The 19,607-nt window shown below is 36.2% G+C and overlaps 1 protein-coding gene across 1 annotated transcript in view; it reads right to left on the bottom strand.

Annotated features, from left to right (window-relative positions):
• The window catches only part of LOC121316393 (receptor-type tyrosine-protein phosphatase kappa-like), a 133,959-nt gene that overhangs the window by 62,813 nt on the left and 51,539 nt on the right, over positions 1-19,607 (bottom strand). The window contains exon 3 of the mRNA XM_041251471.1: positions 10,935-11,206. Coding sequence (XP_041107405.1) covers positions 10,935-11,206 — 272 coding nt within the window. The remainder of the gene's footprint in view (positions 1-10,934; positions 11,207-19,607) is intronic.

Raw genomic sequence — 19,607 nt, 5'->3', positions numbered from 1 at the left:
GGCCTTGTATGGGATCATTGTTCTGCTGAAAGGTGAATTTCCTCCCAAGCTTCAGTTTTTCAGCGGACTGAAGCAGATTCTCTTGCAGTATTTTCCGGCATTGTGCTCCATCCATTCTTCCTTCAATTGTAACAAGATGCCCAGTCCCTACTGATGAGAAGCATCCCCACAGCATGATGCTGCCACCACCATACTTCACTGTAGGGATGGTGTGTCTTGAGGCATGGGCAGTGTTAGGTTTGCGCCACACATAGCGCTTTGAGTTTTGGTAAAAAAGCTCTATCTTGGTCTCATCTGACCACAAAACCTTTTCCCACATCGCAGCTGAATCATTCATGCTTTCTGGCAAACTCCAGACGTGCTTTCAGATGGTACTTTTAGAGTAATGGCTTCTTTCTTGCCACCCTCCCATACAGGCCAGTGTTATGCAGAGCTCTTGATATGGTTGACTGGTGCACCATTACTCCACTCCCAGCCATTGAACTCTGTAGCTCCTTCAAAGTGATTGTTGGCCTCTGTGGCTTCTCTCACAAGTCTCCTTCTTGTTTGAGCGCTGAGTTTTGAGGGACAGCCTTTTCTTGGCAGTGCCTGGGTGGTGTGATGCAGTTTCCACTTCCTGATTATTGATCCAACTGTGCTCATTGGGATATCCAAACACTTGGATATTATTTTGTACCCTTTCCCTAATCTATGCATTTGTATTACTTTATCTCTAACTTCTGTAGAATGCTCTTTGGTCTTCATTTTCCTTCAGATTCACAGCCTTACCAATGATCCTTCAACAGTGGGGTTTTTTATCCAGAAAATGTGACAGCAACTTTAATGGTTCACAGGTGGAGGCCAATGGTAAGGTAATTGTGTCCTCGTTAGGGCAATTTCTTTCATCGGTGCAAACTCGGAGCTTCCACAGCACAGGGGTTGAATATTTATGCAAGCAAGATATTTCATTTTTTTATTTTTCTTAAAATATTTCCCAACATAAAACCAATGTCACCTTACAATAATTGATTTTGAGTTTCAGTGTTTTAAAATAAAATATCAAACAGAACGAAATTTCAATGTACCATTTGTAATTCGGTAATATGAGAGAATTGGTCAGGGGTCTGAATACTTTTGCAAGCCACTATGTATGTGTGTGTGTGTGTGTGTATATATTATATATATATATATATATATATATATATATATATATATATATATATATATATTATATATAGATATATATAGCATATATAATGTTTTATATAATAGTTATGATTATATATTATCAAAACTGTACAGGAACTCTGGGGAAAAACTCTTGCTGTTGGGGTCAATCCAATATAGCTTCCAAACTCAGTACTATGGACTGAATTGTGAAAATTTCACAAGCCTACATATGTCATAAAAAGATATGGAAATAAAAAGGCAGAAAAAGCAAAATAACCCTGCCCCTTATAAACAAAATTGTTTGCTGCAGTGTGTAGATCAAAAGTTAAAACTATTAAAAAAGAAAAATCCAAAAAAGGCCCAACTCAAATTTGAAATGATTTCCTTTAGTTTAAATTAAATATTTTTAGAAAAATGTGCAGTTCCCAGTTCAGAGTTCACAGGTGCCTGCGATACAGGGAGCTTTTATGTATAATTATTCATTTAGCAGAGATGTTAATCATTTTACAATCAATAACATCATATTCAATATAACGCGACAGGTTTTACATTTGAATAATCCTTGTCATTCATTACATGAACAAAAAAAATGAATGGCATATTATACAATGTCTATTTATCAAACAATATATCAATATCATACTTCGGCTAACACAGGTTTAAAAGAGTTACACTTATAACCCAAAGAATAGAGTGGAGCTGATTGCATCCAATTAAACAAAAAAACTTAGATGGATGTAACTATGATAGAGCGGAGGATCTTTGAATACTAAGATATACAGAAAAGGAACAGATAGAAACACTTTATTACATGCTAAGAGTTTTCACCCAACTTCCATTAAGCCAGGTGTATAGAGTACATAGGCTCTGTAATCAAGAAGACGACTAATAGGTCTGACCATTTAAAATCTCGTAGTAAGCCTACAAAGCCCTTTTCGGTATTTCTCCCCTGTACATATAATCCTCATAGTCATGCTTTAAAAGAGATTCTGCGTAAACATTGGAATATCTTATCTACAGACATACGTTCAGGTTCTACATTCAAAGATCCTCCACCGTTTGCTTTTAAAAGGGATAACAATATAAAACATGTGGTGGTTAAAGCAGATCATTTTGTTCCAGGATGCTATCCCTGTTTAGGCTGTGCTCAGTGTAAACAGATAGCTTTACACATCCTTTAACAGCTAAATGTTTTTCCATCAAATGATTACTTGTGTTACGTCTAATGTCCTTGTGGGCGTGGATATGTTGGCAAAACCAGATTAAGTGAACATAAAAATGCAGTAAAGCGCAATAACCCCACATCCCCGGTAGCCAAACATTTCAGTGAGTTTGCTCATATTGTAAATTCATGGAAAGGCATAGGAATATAAATTGTTTCTGTAAGTAGAAGAGGTGGTGATGTTGCTGTTAAATTATTAAGAGAAACTTTTTTGATTTTTTTAAACTAGACACATTAACGCCCAAGAAACTCAATGAAGACTTTGAATTCTCCAGTTCGTTTAATCTGATTTATTATTTCATTCTGGTATGAATGAGTGTCTTTACTATTTAATATTCAATAATGACTGCTAATTGTTTAATTGTAGCATTCAGCTCCAATCCATATTCTCTGGTTACTCTTTTTAACCTTTGTTAGCCTAAGTATGATATTGATATATTATTTGATAGACGTGGTATAATATGCCTTTAATTTTTTGTTCTTGTAGCAAATGAAGAGGATTATTCAAATGTAAAACATGTCGTGCTATATTGAATATAATATGTTATTGATTGTAAAATGATTCACATCTCTGCTAGTTGAGTAATTATACATACTTAAAAAGTCCCATTAAATCACAGACACCTGTGAATGCTGATGAAGCCTACGGGCGAAACATGTTCATGACTGAGAACTGCACATTTTTTTCTAAATTGTTTTAAATTTAAAACAAAGGAAATCATTTATAATAATTTGAGTGCAGACTTTTTTTTTTTTTTTTTTTTAAAGATTTCTTTAGAATAAAAAAAAAGACAGGCAATAAGAAGTCGGACGCCTAGGTAAAATGGTTTCAGCTATGACAAAATGTAATGCAGACATTGAAAGTTTGAATTCACAACTGTATGAGCCACAATAAAAAGCTTTAAAGTGATGCTGCTCTTCCATTAAAGTCAATGACAGAGCCTAAGGGTTAAACAAACCCATGGCAGCTGCTTTATATTTAGTAGGACAGCAATTTAATAAAATGACCAAGCTTATTACAATTACAAACTACACAAGCATGAAAATTAACTGACCTAACATCACAATGGTTTAGGAATCCTCTTGTAAATATCATTACAGTAAAATGATTAAATGCAGTCATAAAACCACCTGATTACATTAGTTATATTTGTAAATCACTACTTCAAACCAGTTCACTGCAATCGTTCACATAAGCTCTTTATAATGACAACCTTTAAAAATGAAAGTGGTCATTCTTTGTATTTTGATGCCAACAACTACTTTTTTTTGTCTTAAATCAATTTTGGCTTGGAAATGTATTTTAAACATTTAGCCTGTGTACAAACTACATAAAAAAAGCTTAAAACTGATATTTTTTTTCAATTGGACATTATTTGTAATTTAATCTGTAACTCAATTCACTTTTAAATAATGACATCAATATCCAACAGTTTTTTTGTTTTTGTTTTTGTTTTTTTTAAGACACTTGATATCAGAATTGTGGGGTGATTTATTTAAAATAATGTATTATTTAAATGCTTTCTTTACCAATTGTTTAAAATTTTTTAAATCGTTCTTCAAAATAAAAAAAAAAAGATCCCAAGACAGACCAAAAAACATGCCTGTACTGGCCTATTTCCGATGACTTTTTCACACTGGAAAGCAAAACTTAATTATAAAAGTGCATTACACAAATGCTACATAATCCTCTGTGTATTCAGCTTTATTCATTACCTATTGTGTTCCAACATGCTTGCTTCTCAGCATGAACATTTATGTCATAAGATTAGATACCAGCAGACAAGCCATTCTTGGTATTTGTGTGTGTGTGTGTGAGGGGGTGGGGGCAGAACTACAGATTTTTTATACCATGTTGCTTAACTTCATACCATATTTAATATCACATTTTTCAATCTTCTTAATATCATCTCACTAACCCGCTTATTGTCGCATTTTGTGTCAAATGCTGTTTAGCCGGGCTTTACTAAGTAACCACAAGATGGAATTACACACTAATGGTCGACAATTTTTCTTCAACAGTCAGTCTTCTACAAATACACAAAAAAACTCCAAGTGCAACGCTTAATTGATAGTTCATTAGTCGACAATTCATGCCTTTTTTAGATAATGACAAACTGTTTCGGTCCAATTAATGATACAAAACGTATTTGTCCTGTAGAAAACTATATGCATTTATTTAAATGTAAAGAATGACTAAATTACAGTATTAAAAACACTGCTCTTTAATTCACTGTTAGTTTTCTTTCTTTTTTTCATACTCATAATGTGCTGTCATAGGCAAACGTGAAACCCACATTATATCATGACTCGCTTGCCTGCATAGCAATCATAATATAAAACGGGTTTTGTAAAGTATCGTGCTCAAGTGGCTATTGCAGGTGATAGGAAGCAGTCAGAAGTTTCCAAAAGTGAGCTTTTAATTAAAAAAAAAAAAAAAACTGGCAGTACAAAAAAGAAATACATTTACAAAAACAAATCCATAGCTACTCGGTCACTTCAGCTTCACTGGAGTCTCAAATCTAGCTTTCTAAAATGAGCTCTACACAGGTACTTACACCCTTCCTTATCACTAGCCCCTCCACAGGACTAATCAACTACACTTTAAAGTATAGTTTTATAAATGTTACAATATCTGCATTAACACTAGAATGACCAAGGTGGTTATTTTGACTGTTTTTGGAATTTAAATTTAAATTGCGGTGCGTGTATAAGATACAGAGCTGTGCTTTCCTGACCTTTCCTAAATATATGTACTAATTACCCTGCCAAACAAAGAATCACGTAGCTGCAAAAATTAGCAAAATAATACTATCATACCTATGTGAACCAGGAGCGGTCAAATTGACAGATCCATATAAAAGATTATAACAATGTATTGAAGTTTGCATTCCTCAAGCGAGTGGTTTTCTGGCATTTCTATTGTTTCAACAAGCCTCCTGATAGCCCATCAATCAGCTTTGAGAGCTCATGGCACCAGGCCGTCTGTCTGACTGGTTACTAGAAGTCAGTCATTTTTCTAATAAATTTGTTGCTACCCCAATACACATTGAAAATGGATTGTGGAAGATGCAGGGCAGCAAAGCAGTGTTTGGAATTACTGCAGATTTTACCAAACAATGATTCTGATGCAGCAGAGACAGACCATGATGAATCTGGCTTTGAACCAGACTGGGTTTGCGAAGGTGAATCTTCCAGCAGCACTGACACCAAGGGTGCAGGAGATCCCATGGGAGAAGAATTCAGAAGCCCACCGACAACTACAAGATGATCCCTGGTCAATGCCCTTGGAGGAATTATAAGCTTTCATTGCACTATATGCACATGGAGAATGTGGTGCCAGAAGCCTGGGTTGACAGCTGTGCCAACTGTACAAATACAGGCTGCAGTAAGTGCACTGCATATTTTGAAAAACGCAGGACCTGTGCCGTTCGTGCCAGCAATTAGACTTTGTTGTCGATTGTAAATTCTGTTCAAATGTTTATTTATTGATGTAATTTCAATTATGCTTGTGTATAAAGGCTGGTAGGAGGTGCCCAAAGCTACACCAGCTTGCCGGTATGTTCACATTTATTGCATGTTAGGGTAATTTTCTTTGTTTGTAAATTATATGTGCACATTATAATATCCAGAACTAACTCCCCAGTTTTTATATTACATTTAATGCATAAACAAACGGTATTAAAAAGAGACATGTCCTTCTGATACAATGATGTACTGTAGCTGTTTCTCTTGTTTAAAAAATGTCCTTCTGTTATACAATGATGATATGGCTGTAGTGATGGAGTGTGTTTCTCTTGTTTCCGTATATTGATGTTGTAAGGAGTCTTTAGGACAATGTCCTTCTGTTATACAATGATGTATGGCTGTAGTGATGGAGTGTGTTTCTCTTGTTTGATCCGTATATTGATGTTGGAGGAGTCTTTAGGACAATGTCCTTCTGTTATACAATGATGTATGGCTGTAGTGATGGAGTGTGTTTCTCTTGTTTGATCCGTATATTGATGTTGGAGGAGTCTTTAGGACAATGTCCTTCTGTTATACAATGATGTATGGCTGTAGTGATGGAGTGTGTTTCTCTTGTTTGTTCCGTATATTGATGTTGGAGGAGTCTTTAGGACAATGTCCTTCTGTTATACAATGATGTATGGCTGTAGTGATGGAGTGTGTTTCTCTTGTTTGATCCGTATATTGATGTTGGAGGAGTCTTTAGGACAATGTCCTTCTGTTATACAATGATGTATGGCTGTAGTGATGGAGTGTGTTTCTCTTGTTTGTTCCGTATATTGATGTTGGAGGAGTCTTTAGGACAATGTCTTTCTGTTATACAATGATGTATGGCTGTAGTGATGGAGTGTGTTTCTCTTGTTTGATCCGTATATTGATGTTGGAGGAGTCTTTAGGACAATGTCCTTCTGTTATACAATGATGTATGGCTGTAGTGATGGAGTGTGTTTCTCTTGTTTGTTCCGTATATTGATGTTGGAGGAGTCTTTAGGACAATGTCTTTCTGTTATACAATGATGTATGGCTGTAGTGATGGAGTGTGTTTCTCTTGTTTGTTCCGTATATTGATGTTGGAGGAGTCTTTAGGACAATGTCCTTCTGTTATACAATGATGTATGGCTGTAGTGATGGAGTGTGTTTCTCTTGTTTATCCGTATATTGATGTTGGAGGAGTCTTTAGGACAATGTCCTTCTGTTATACAATGATGTATGGCTGTAGTGATGGAGTGTGTTTCTCTTGTTTGATCCGTATATTGATGTTGGAGGAGTCTTTAGGACAATGTCCTTCTGTTATACAATGATGTATGGCTGTAGTGATGGAGTGTGTTTCTCTTGTTTGATCCGTATATTGATGTTGGAGGAGTCTTTAGGACAATGTCCTTCTGTTATACAATGATGTATGGCTGTAGTGATGGAGTGTGTTTCTCTTGTTTGATCCGTATATTGATGTTGGAGGAGTCTTTAGGACAATGTCCTTCTGTTATACAATGATGTATGGCTGTAGTGATGGAGTGTGTTTCTCTTGTTTGATCCGTATATTGATGTTGGAGGAGTCTTTAGGACAATGTCCTTCTGTTATACAATGATGTATGGCTGTAGTGATGGAGTGTGTTTCTCTTGTTTGATCCGTATATTGATGTTGGAGGAGTCTTTAGGACAATGTCCTTCTGTTATACAATGATGTATGGCTGTAGTGATGGAGTGTGTTTCTCTTGTTTGATCCGTATATTGATGTTGGAGGAGTCTTTAGGACAATGTCCTTCTGTTATACAATGATGTATGGCTGTAGTGATGGAGTGTGTTTCTCTTGTTTGATCCGTATATTGATGTTGGAGGAGTCTTTAGGACAATGTCCTTCTGTTATACAATGATGTATGGCTGTAGTGATGGAGTGTGTTTCTCTTGTTTGTTCCGTATATTGATGTTGGAGGAGTCTTTAGGACAATGTCCTTCTGTTATACAATGATGTATGGCTGTAGTGATGGAGTGTGTTTCTCTTGTTTGATCCGTATATTGATGTTGGAGGAGTCTTTAGGACAATGTCCTTCTGTTATACAATGATGTATGGCTGTAGTGATGGAGTGTGTTTCTCTTGTTTGATCCGTATATTGATGTTGGAGGAGTCTTTAGGACAATGTCCTTCTGTTATACAATGATGTATGGCTGTAGTGATGGAGTGTGTTTCTCTTGTTTGATCCGTATATTGATGTTGGAGGAGTCTTTAGGACAATGTCCTTCTGTTATACAATGATGTATGGCTGTAGTGATGGAGTGTGTTTCTCTTGTTTGATCCGTATATTGATGTTGGAGGAGTCTTTAGGACAATGTCCTTCTGTTATACAATGATGTATGGCTGTAGTGATGGAGTGTGTTTCTCTTGTTTGATCCGTATATTGATGTTGGAGGAGTCTTTAGGACAATGTCCTTCTGTTATACAATGATGTATGGCTGTAGTGATGGAGTGTGTTTCTCTTGTTTGATCCGTATATTGATGTTGGAGGAGTCTTTAGGACAATGTCCTTCTGTTATACAATGATGTATGGCTGTAGTGATGGAGTGTGTTTCTCTTGTTTGATCCGTATATTGATGTTGGAGGAGTCTTTAGGACAATGTCCTTCTGTTATACAATGATGTATGGCTGTAGTGATGGAGTGTGTTTCTCTTGTTTGATCCGTATATTGATGTTGGAGGAGTCTTTAGGACAATGTCCTTCTGTTATACAATGATGTATGGCTGTAGTGATGGAGTGTGTTTCTCTTGTTTGATCCGTATATTGATGTTGGAGGAGTCTTTAGGACAATGTCCTTCTGTTATACAATGATGTATGGCTGTAGTGATGGAGTGTGTTTCTCTTGTTTGATCCGTATATTGATGTTGGAGGAGTCTTTAGGACAATGTCCTTCTGTTATACAATGATGTATGGCTGTAGTGATGGAGTGTGTTTCTCTTGTTTGATCCGTATATTGATGTTGGAGTCACACGAGTGTCAAACACAAATTGCTGTTACTGATTACTATTCTTCAACGTATATATGTTACAGGCAAATCCCAAAATGCGGGCAATTTGCCAATTGCCCGCTGACTTTGGTCAGAGCCTGAAATAAAAATATTTCGGCTTTCCCCAGGCAAACCATGGTGTGTCCACTGCTTCTCGGACAGAGTCCGAATCACTCCCTCTGTTCTTTCATTCCTCTTCTGAATGACAGGCAGACCTTCGGAACAAGGAATTAACATGAGAAACCCCACTGACACTTTCGTAGTACCATCGGCAACAGCCGGATATCGGAACAAAAAATAACATGAGAAACCCCATCGACAGTTACGTATAAAAACGACAGTATTACTAATAACTTAATAACAAATAACAACAACAACAAGGAGTTGTATTGAACTGTCCAATCTGATATGGATTCAGTTGGAACATGAATGATTAGCTGATTCACGTTTGACACTGTTTGACAAGCAGTTGGAGAGCATATTGAGCAGAGTGACAGAGTGCAAGTTAAGTATGTAATACACATCTAGATTTTAATAACTTCTAGAAAATAAATCAATCTTGTATATTTAGTTAAATATGTTATATACAGTAGTCATGTAGTCAATAAAAATAGATTTTTAAATTTATGAATGAGATGAGTGAGTGAATGACGCTACTCAGGTAGGCATATCAAACAAGCTCTTCAAATCGTAGTTCTGTCTCTGTTCCTTGAAAACATCAAATTTAAAGTTCTTTGAGATTCATTTTGGACTTTGACTGGGCATTGCTGGGCACTCCTAGATCTGCCCAGGCAAAACCCGAAATGAATGGTCTTTGACTTACTTTGGACTTTGCCTGGGTAATTCGCAAATTGCCTTTCTGGGTTTGCCCCAAACATACATTTATTTTTTTTACATTTTTTAAAATGATGAGTAATTATTTTACACGTTATTACAAATCAAAACATGAGTAATTTTTTCAGATTTGTAATTGTTACTTCATAGAACATGTAAAATCAAGTGTAAATAAATAAATCTGTATGCAAGATGAGGCTAGATCAAAAGCTACACATTATTTATTTATTCCAATTAGTCACACATTGCATTCATGACAAATTGGGGAAAAAAGGGAGGGATGGAAATTAAGAAACTACAAAAAAGGCTGACATTTCTACTTCTCTCCAAGAAAATCTGTGACTTTCCAAAAGATTTTACAGTTATGGGTACAATTTACTTCAGTTTTTTGCAAGACATTCTATGTTTATACAATTCTCTTGTCACAAGGCTCTCCAAACTGCTTTAGAGGGCACAATGACATGCATCTGACCTGCTCTCAATCCTTGGGCAGGAAATGACCCAGTCCAATGGAACACCAAACTGGAAAGCTAGTACCCTCTGGACATCACTCTTGAACAACAGTCAAGACAAATAAGTGAAACCTATGATGCTTTAGACAAGGAGCACTATAATTAACCTATTTAATCCACGCTGTCTTGCAATTGGTATTTAGCACAGTCTGCAGCACTGGCAAGTGATCTGAAACAATCCATATAAAAGGTTTCCAGTTAAAAGAGTGGTCACTCTATGGACACTTACACAAAAAAATTAACCACTACAGGAACATTTTAGTGCAATCTGACCCACTTATTAACTTGCATCTGACAGCTACTACAGCATACAGCAAAGCTATTATGCATCCTTCAGTTCAATTTAAAGATATTTTTGATGCCTGTTGTGGCTGGTTAGATTTGTATTCGTTATTTAATAGAACATGTAAAGAAATAAATCTGTATGCAAGATGTCACTTTAATTCTGAAGGGGGCACTCTAAAAAAAAGTTGCAAACAAAAACTATGGTCTACATGGAAAAAGTGTGAAATGCAGATAACCATCTCAAAACAATCATAGCAAGGTTGTGATTATTACATTATTAAGACTAAGAAAATTAAATGCTTTTCTTGAAATCATCCATATACAGCAAACAAAAAAAGTACCCAATTTAGATATTGAAATATTTTGAACAGGGGTTTAAAAAAATTAAAAAAATAAAAATAAAAAAACATTTAAAAAAGTGAGACTTACCTGATATTCATTAGGCCAGAAGGTACTAACAGCCAGCTCTGCTCGAAGCCAGTCTCTGCCGGTGAAGCTAGTCACGTTCCAGATAGGATTAGCAAGAGGTCCCTTGTTAACCTTTACTAAGATGTTTAATGTCCCTGGACTTGAGCCATCTTTGGTGTACAATAAGTAGTTGAAGTCAATACAGTGGGTGTCATTTTCTTTCATCACTGGAAGCTGAATACGTGCTTTTTCTCCAGAGTCATGTTGTGAGGAGTCAACCATCATGTACGACCCTAGGAAAGGATTGAAATAAAACAAATTTAAGTGAAAAATCAAGTTCTTAAATGCCACAGGTTGCAAAGTTAGAACAGATAGACATCACTAATGGGGCAAGTTAAATTAATGAACACCAATATATACAAATCTATGGACTTAATTAAAATGTTAATGGTTAGAAGGCAACGGTAATATGGTTTGTACATATTTAAAAGGCCTGCTTTGATCAACCCTGTGTATGAGACTTTCTGGAGGAAGTTATGGAGAGTGCATGTGTAACCAGAGGAGATATACTGACCACTACAGGTAGGGGTTATGACGTAATCTAAAAATAAACACATAAGCCCGATATCTGTTCCTGCATGGGAGCCCGGCTCTTTTGTACAGCGGTATCGGCGCTATGCTTCAAAGCATGAGGTCCCAGGTTTGCATCTTACCTCCGCCTGTGAGAAGCCCCTGCTTGTGGGAACTGAGATTCACCACAGTATCATGTGTGCACTTGTCTGTGTCAAGACAGATAGATGACAGACAGGTGGTGTACACACACACATACACACACAGATGTTGAGGAAGAGGAATGCATAAACTGGAGGGAACAAACCAGTGACAAATCTTAAACATTGCATGGTATAAATCCAGAACCATTTAAGGGCATTTTAATAATTTAAAACAGGGAGTTGGATTTTCGTATCACTTCCTTTATAATTATATATTGTAATCTTCAGACCTATTTCCAATGTATTATGTTATTAAAACACCAGCATAATTAAAAGCCAGCAATATTTATAAAAAACCCATAGGTGTCCATCTGTTCATATCTGAGATCATACACCATCTCAGAAGTCACACAAATCAAAAGAATCTTTTGAGATGTTCAATCTCTTACTAAATGACCCAAGCTGGTGACTTAAATTTTGATAACTCAAAAGAAAAAAACAGCCATTATTACAATAACTAATATTCAGTGGTCCATTTTGGCCTTAAATGCATTGTTGTTCTAATTATCCTAATATAATTTAGATTTCCAAACATTTAAATTCAATTTGAATGCATTAGCTACATATGGCAGCCCTGAGGCATAACATCAGGAGAGGCTCCTAACAGCATTCGCAACAGGTTTTCGCACTGCCAGTTTCATCTGTTCCAAGAAATATTACACACCGCACAATAGGGGGGAGTGACAAATCCCAAAATGAAAAAACTGGATTGAAGTTGCAAAGAGAAGGACTATAAATAAGGAAAATAAATGTTTGTGTCTCAGAACATTATTATTAAAAATCTAAAAAAGACTAGAAAAGAAACAGAAGATTAACTAGTCAATAACGTTGCCAAGGCAGTTGGATCCATCTCTTCAGATCCCATGAAGACCCCACGTGTGACAGTGTGATGGTGGAACAGATGTCAAAGTCATGGGTACAGGTGCAAACAACCCCAATGGTAGATGGGTGTAAATACATAGATTCTTAGATGACATATTCATCCAAAAAGAAAGTGTCAGAATAATTAATGAACCAAACTAGTGGCTAGATTCCTGCTGAAAACTCACAAAATCTGTGGGAAAAACAGAGGTGCAGAAAAAACGGTTTAAATATGAGGCACAGCACCATCCTACAGCGGATCCTCTTTGAAAATAACCCCCATTGTCTTTTAAAAACGGTTCTAAAAATAAAGAAAACCTATTTAAATTAATGTGTCGTGTCATTCATACATACTGCATGTAGGGATGTTTTAAACATTTGTTTTTCTATGTTATTTTAATTTCATGTGACAGGTTGTACCCTGATGATAAAAACAGTGGGGATACCAATATTATCTGGTCCCTAGAGGGAGATGCACCAAAATATAATTAGATTGGTGGCTTTCAACCCTAGGTATGCAGTCTATCAAGACTGAAAAAGCCCCCAAAAGTTAAGGTACATTCTGAATCCTGCTCGCTGCAATAGTCAAGTAAACAAATAAATTAAAGCATGTCAGTGCTAAGGACCAGAGTGCTGCAGCAATGGCCTAAGGTCCAAACATCAGCCCAAAAATATGCCTGTTGTACTTAAAGCTCTGGTTGGAACAAGCCTTTGGCATATTATTTCCAACACATCACTTTGCTTAAGTAACTGATTTTTGTAAGGCAGAAACTGTCTTCTGAGAGTCTTTGTCTTATTTTCACTGGTGTTCTACAGGCTAAATCAAAGAGCAGCACAATTACATCTCATTGCACGTTGGTTTCAATTAACCTGAAGTTATAAAAACTACAATAAAATGAATTATAAATCGAAGTGTTACTATGCTTGATGTTTCAAAACAACCTTTTTATATGCATCTTCAAAGGGGAAAGTAAATGATCTAATGGTTTACTTTCAATAGACCCTTGGGCTTATTGTTTGTTCTTAAGTTGAAAAGTTTTCTTCCACTGTTAGAATAGGCCAAAATACAGCAATAGAGCAGTGAAGGCTTGACTTCAAACATCCGAAAGGCAAACCAAATGCTTCTACCACTTTTCACTGCTTTAGGGTGGATAAGGAGTAGGTCTGGATACTAAGTTTTAGTCCGGATATGTCAGTTTAGCCACAAGGTTGTAAAATGTATGTGATTTAATAGATTAATGGTCATTTTCAGGAACACTTCTTCAATGTTTGTATGTCCAGTTAACAGCTTATTGCATTGAGAAAAGCACACTTAAGTTAGTATTAAATGTTGTTTCTGAATAGGACTATAGATTATTTTTATGAAATTGTACAGGCATTGTTTAATTTTTATACGCGGTTTAGGTATTTTAGAAACAAAACGTCTTCTCCTCCATTACAGTTTGAATTCCCAAACGACTCGCTCCAAATTATACATCTGCGCAAGTGTATAAGATAAGACTGTGTCTATGGTAATGGCGGAGTCTTGACAACTATGATTACAAGTATTTATTTAAGAGTACTTTTTTAAAATGTAATTCTATGTTTGCTTTATAATGAGTTTTCATTTTATATTTGCATTACACTTTATATATTGCATTTCGTTTTATTTCGTATTTGTAAAAAACACGGAGCTCTACCTTTAGTCAGAGTCACTCCATCCACAGCAGACTTTTTTTTTTTTTATTTTAGCACAGGACCTGTTTGAAATACAGTCCCATCTCCATTAGAACTTTGAAACAGGTGGAAACATTTTAGACGGAAAATACAATCCGACCACATCAACCCTTTTGATTTTTGCACACTCATGTCTCCCAGAACCTGCTCCAAAAAGTTCAGGTACACTGCCTTCAGTTCTAAAACATTTATGTGGTGATCCTTCCATGGGGACTGCCACCCCTCTTGCACTGCTTGTCCATTTCAAACACCGCCCCAATACAAGTTGGGCATATTTGTGGCAACAACCTCCCTCTTGGTGACACTGCCCAGTGTCATGCCTAGGCATCGATGGACCAGCTGTCTCCACTAAGAGATTGCCTGTAGACAGTGTCAACAGGAGGCTGCAAAAAGTCACACGAAGTGCGATCAATCAGAGCCTCCTGAGCATGCTCAGGACCCAGACAGACAACACACTTAACATGTCCATCCTCTGGAAGGCAAATTGGCCTTGCAAGAAACGCATGCATGAAACTCAGACATGGCAGAAAGACTCAGTACTATGCAGTAATGCACACAGCAGTAACAGTAAGCAGTATCAGTACAAACAGTAATGCATAGAGTAGACAATGCCAGTACCAGTGCACATAGTATACAGTATTGGTGCATGCAAATTAGTGTCTATGCATAATAGGAGTACATGCACAGAGCAGATAGTGTCAATGCAGTCAGAATAGAGTCAGTGCGTAATAGTGTCAGTGCATACAGTGTGCAATGTTTGAACGTCACAATCCTCTCACATCTAAACGTAACTTCTGTATACCAGGATGCAATGTAAGGCTGCTTATTACAATGTCAAAATCAAACAGCATTGTAAATCAAAATACTGTGTATTTCCTAGAAAATAGTACTGGGAAAATATTGACTAGTAGACAAAAAGGGGAATAAAATCAGAAGAAAAAAAATTACTAAAACATTCTTGCATTCTCTTATTAATATTTGTCAATGTTTTTATTCATATGAAGCACTTGTGACAATTTTTATTGTGAAAGACACTATTTTAAAAAAATTGAGCGTCCGTCTGTAAACAATCATTTGATCAAACATTCCAAAAAGCACATAACACACCTGTTTCCACATATAAATTATACCAAACGCAAGCATAATGGGGAATGTTAATGTAGTATTTAAATAGGAGATCCAACTGCATCAAAGTTCCACTTTATAAACCAAATTAAGATCAAGGTCTCGAATTCAGGATCTGCAGCTTGTTGGTTCTGTAATAGAGATTGAACTGGACTGACACTCTACCCTACAAGCATTTGCAACAGTAAATCACAGCAGTAACTATAGTTAATGTTTAGTGAGACAAAATGGCTGTGCATAAAGTATTAACATGAAAATGCAGTAAATGTCAACTGTGATTGTGTTTTTGACAGTGGAAAAATATATATCTATTAAGTTACCTCCAATCTGATAAGTTTATACAATTTTATAATGCCTCTTTTCACTACTATAATTATCATAAAACTCATTAATACTGTATCTCTGCTCAGCATCGTTTACAATAAAACAGATATAACCAAAGCATTTTTTTTATTTAGTGTGCCAAATTTTCTCCCCAATTTGAAATCTCCAATTATTTTTTCTTCTCACCATAGCTATTCTCTACACAGCTCAGTAGATCTGAAGGTTCAGTGTGGTGTCCTCTGATCTCAAGACAGAACCAGCTTACTCTTTTACAACTAGGAACTACAGTGGATGTCAGCGAGCTACTGGCCTCTGGAGGACAAAGGCCAGCCCTGCAGGTGTCCGTTCTGAGCTCACTCGGCGTCTGGCAAGAAGGGTCTGCTATAGCGTGATGAGGAGAAGCAGTCTCTTTAACGAAGACCATCGACTCAGTAAAGCCAGGACACAAACCTGCGTTGTAGGACTCCCCCTGCACACCACGAATCTGCGCTTTTACCAGGAGAACCACTAGGGGTAGAGTCGTGCATCGGGTCAGAATGTGAACTTTTTCTGCTTAGGCCCATGTCTGAGTTTGCATCAGCAAAAACGCTTTCTATTTTTTTCCACGTACTGTAACCCTTTCCCAAATAAAATAAATGTACTGGTATTTCCAGCACTAAACCAGAAGGCGACTAGGGAGTAGAAATGAATAAGCAATATTCTTTGTTTGTTTTGCAGTTTGTTTGATATGTTGCAAGATCCTTTATCACATCTGCTTGGTGATATTAAAATTGCATGCGGATGAGGTGAAACAAAAAATAGCAGGGTTTATATCATGTAGTGGATAATAGTTTGAGAGGTAAATTAGAAGTGTGGAATTGCTTTCGATTCATAGCAAATGAAAATAACAAACATGTGACTGGATCCATTGCTTGTAAAACAAAATCTGTCTGTTTCTGTGTAAGACAGCCACAAAACTGGCAAATCATCTCTGCAAAAGCACAGGTGTAGCTCCCTTTCAACTGGTGGCACGAAAGGAAGAGACAGGTATTTTATAGTAAAGTAAGTAGAGATAGTTAATATGCTATGCTGTATAACATTTTTTAAACTCAATCTGTGGAGAATGGTGTATGTGTGTGTGTATATATATATATATATATATATATATATATATATATATATATATATATATATATATATATATATATATATATATATAATCTGTGTGAATAATCTGTGTGAATGTGACAGCATGTTGACACAGTCAGTAGGAAAAGGACAAACACTTGCAGGTTCAGGTCGGGTTGCGGGTAAGATGATGGAGTTGCAGCAGGTTCGGGTCCTGTAGTAGTGGGTCCGTTTCCAAAACGGGTTGTAAAGAATTGGACCAGAGCAGGACTCCCACTCTGGGAACCCAACTAAAAAATTTCTAAGCATTTATTTTTTACTATTGCGATCTTTTTGAAAAGACCATCTGTTGTGCTCGCTATTTTACATATTGATAATGCACAGTTAATCCAGATTAACTGCATAAGGGCCCTTCACAATATTTCATATTTTCTTGATAAGCAAGTCATTTAACAGGTAATTTTACTTAAAACTTCAACAAACTATGTCCAGGGAAATGAACGATCTGTCCCCATCACTTCTGGCATCTGGAAATAGTTCCCAGTGAAGACTGCATCACCAATAATGTTAGAAGTTTTTTAGGGGGTGTGGGGCAGGGGGCACATTCCACACACTGCTCAGTTTGGGACTGTTGAATTTTAAAAGTCAACTACCCAGCCATAAAAAGTGCATCACACTTTGGCAGCTTCCATAAAGTACAACGATACATGCTGAGGTTCAAAGATGTGCTTCATTAGAAATCTCAACAGACCCTCTTTCTAAGATCTGTGCTAAAGCACCACGCTACATTTCACAGTGCCAAAATGCATTAACAAGTCATTATTCTCCTGTCTCAACAGGAATCAACTAATGATGCAACTTTTTCCGTTTCCCTTTTCTCAAATAGCAACCGCAGAAAATAATAAAAAAAAGATTTTTTTAAGTTTCTTTAATAGAACAGAAGATAACATAGTACCTCATTTATGGGCTTAGTAATTTGATTTTCACAATATGAATTTGACTTTTACAAAACCTCTTTCAAGCATACTTTCAGTCCACAGAAGGTAATAGCTGTTGCATTAAGTCCTGCATTAAGTGGTTCCAGTTGAGAAATTCATTACCGTCTTTCAGTCACCAGCCTCGCAGTTTAAAAGGGTACTTCAAATTGTTTAATAATCTGCTTCCTTGGTGTGTTGTGTATAGCTCTGCCATTGAGGTGGTGTAGGGTTAAAATAATTTAGTTGCTTCTTCTGTAAATACTTTCAGAAGTCTCACAATGAACAAGCTCTCAAATGTTATTTTGTAGAATGCATCTGGTATAAAAAATAATTTGTTTATATGAAAAAAAAAAGTCTTGAACAGTATTTGAGGTCATATTCCAGTTTGAAAGAAAGCTATACAACCAAAGTTACATTTTGCTACAGCAATTCGCCCCTCCTTTTCTACCTTCATGCTTCATGCTTCATTCATCAACAATGAGCCATGAGATCAATAAGGATGACAAGTACAGTGCAAAGGTTAACCTTCTCTAGAGAAAGGCTTTACTAAGACCTGTTGACCATGACCAAATATGATACAAGATTAAAATCAAATCACATCAGCTGTGAAGGAAAGCAGCGATTAAATTGTAATCACCTGTTGGAATTTTTTCCCCCTATAAAATCTAGACACACAAAAGCTGCCATGGTGGTATCAGGTCATAGATGTGTTTAATATCCCATCTTCCAATCCTTAAAGTTTTCACAGTCATTTTATGATTGTTGTGGATTTTAAAATGTGTACATTTTACTTATGCACAAAGGTAGTCAAAATCAAATATTGCTTTCGCTGTATGAAAGCAAACTAATACAGGTTATACATTTGATTGGTTGATGAGCTTGGTAGCAAAGTTGGGTCTTTTTTATTATATAAATTAAATAAGCGAATAAAGGGTTTAGTGGGTCTTAATGTGGAGCTTGTTCTACAGAACTATTTTAAGTGGTTTGTAATCAGATTTGGGACACATAGCTTAGCATTAAAAAGGACAGATTTATTGTTACTGATCAATCCATGGGATGAAAATGAAAATCAAGTATAATGGTCAAATACTTTGATGTGCAGTGATCTCCCACTCTACACCCTTTTTGAAACCTTCAGATCCTTTTTCTGAAGAGTATTCATGTCTGCAAGTCGGCTGTCACCCATTACAGCCTGGCAAACTAACTTGTCACATGCAAAATTAAGCATGGTCACTACGTAAACAGAGATTAAATACTGTATAATACAAACACGATTTTTATTTTATCAATTTAAAAATAGGTCTTTCTGATGTTGTAGTGTAGTAAACAATCCAATGATAATTTATTGCATACTGACCCACAAAAATATGAATTGCACTTATTGTCAAAAAAAATTAATTGTTAAGAGCACGTGATGGTTTAGAAAACATAGAAATTGACACACAAGTGCTGAAGTTTGAAATCTGCCAGGTCGGAGGCATCAGCACTATATAATAAGCTAAAGTTTGTACCACTCCCAAACCTTCCAATAGAATTATTAACAGAATTACTGGAGACAATGACCAACGTTAATCTCACTTGTATTCTACATTTATTTATATTAAAAAATTAATAAATACACACACGGCCACAGCTGAAATAAATATTGCCAGGGGGACTTGTTTCGTCATCACTTTTACTGTTTTGAAAACTTGTCAATGTGTCATTTTGCTTTGTTAATATTGCTTAATTTTTTACACCTTGTTTGCATTTCATAAGGAAATAAGTATAATTGTATGCTCTCTTTTTTAAGCTTTTCTTCCACATTTGGG

This window comes from Polyodon spathula, chromosome 5 (genome assembly GCF_017654505.1).
Source record: "Polyodon spathula isolate WHYD16114869_AA chromosome 5, ASM1765450v1, whole genome shotgun sequence".
Lineage (NCBI taxonomy): Eukaryota > Metazoa > Chordata > Actinopteri > Acipenseriformes > Polyodontidae > Polyodon > Polyodon spathula.
This window is presented reverse-complemented; position numbering and strand designations above follow the sequence as displayed.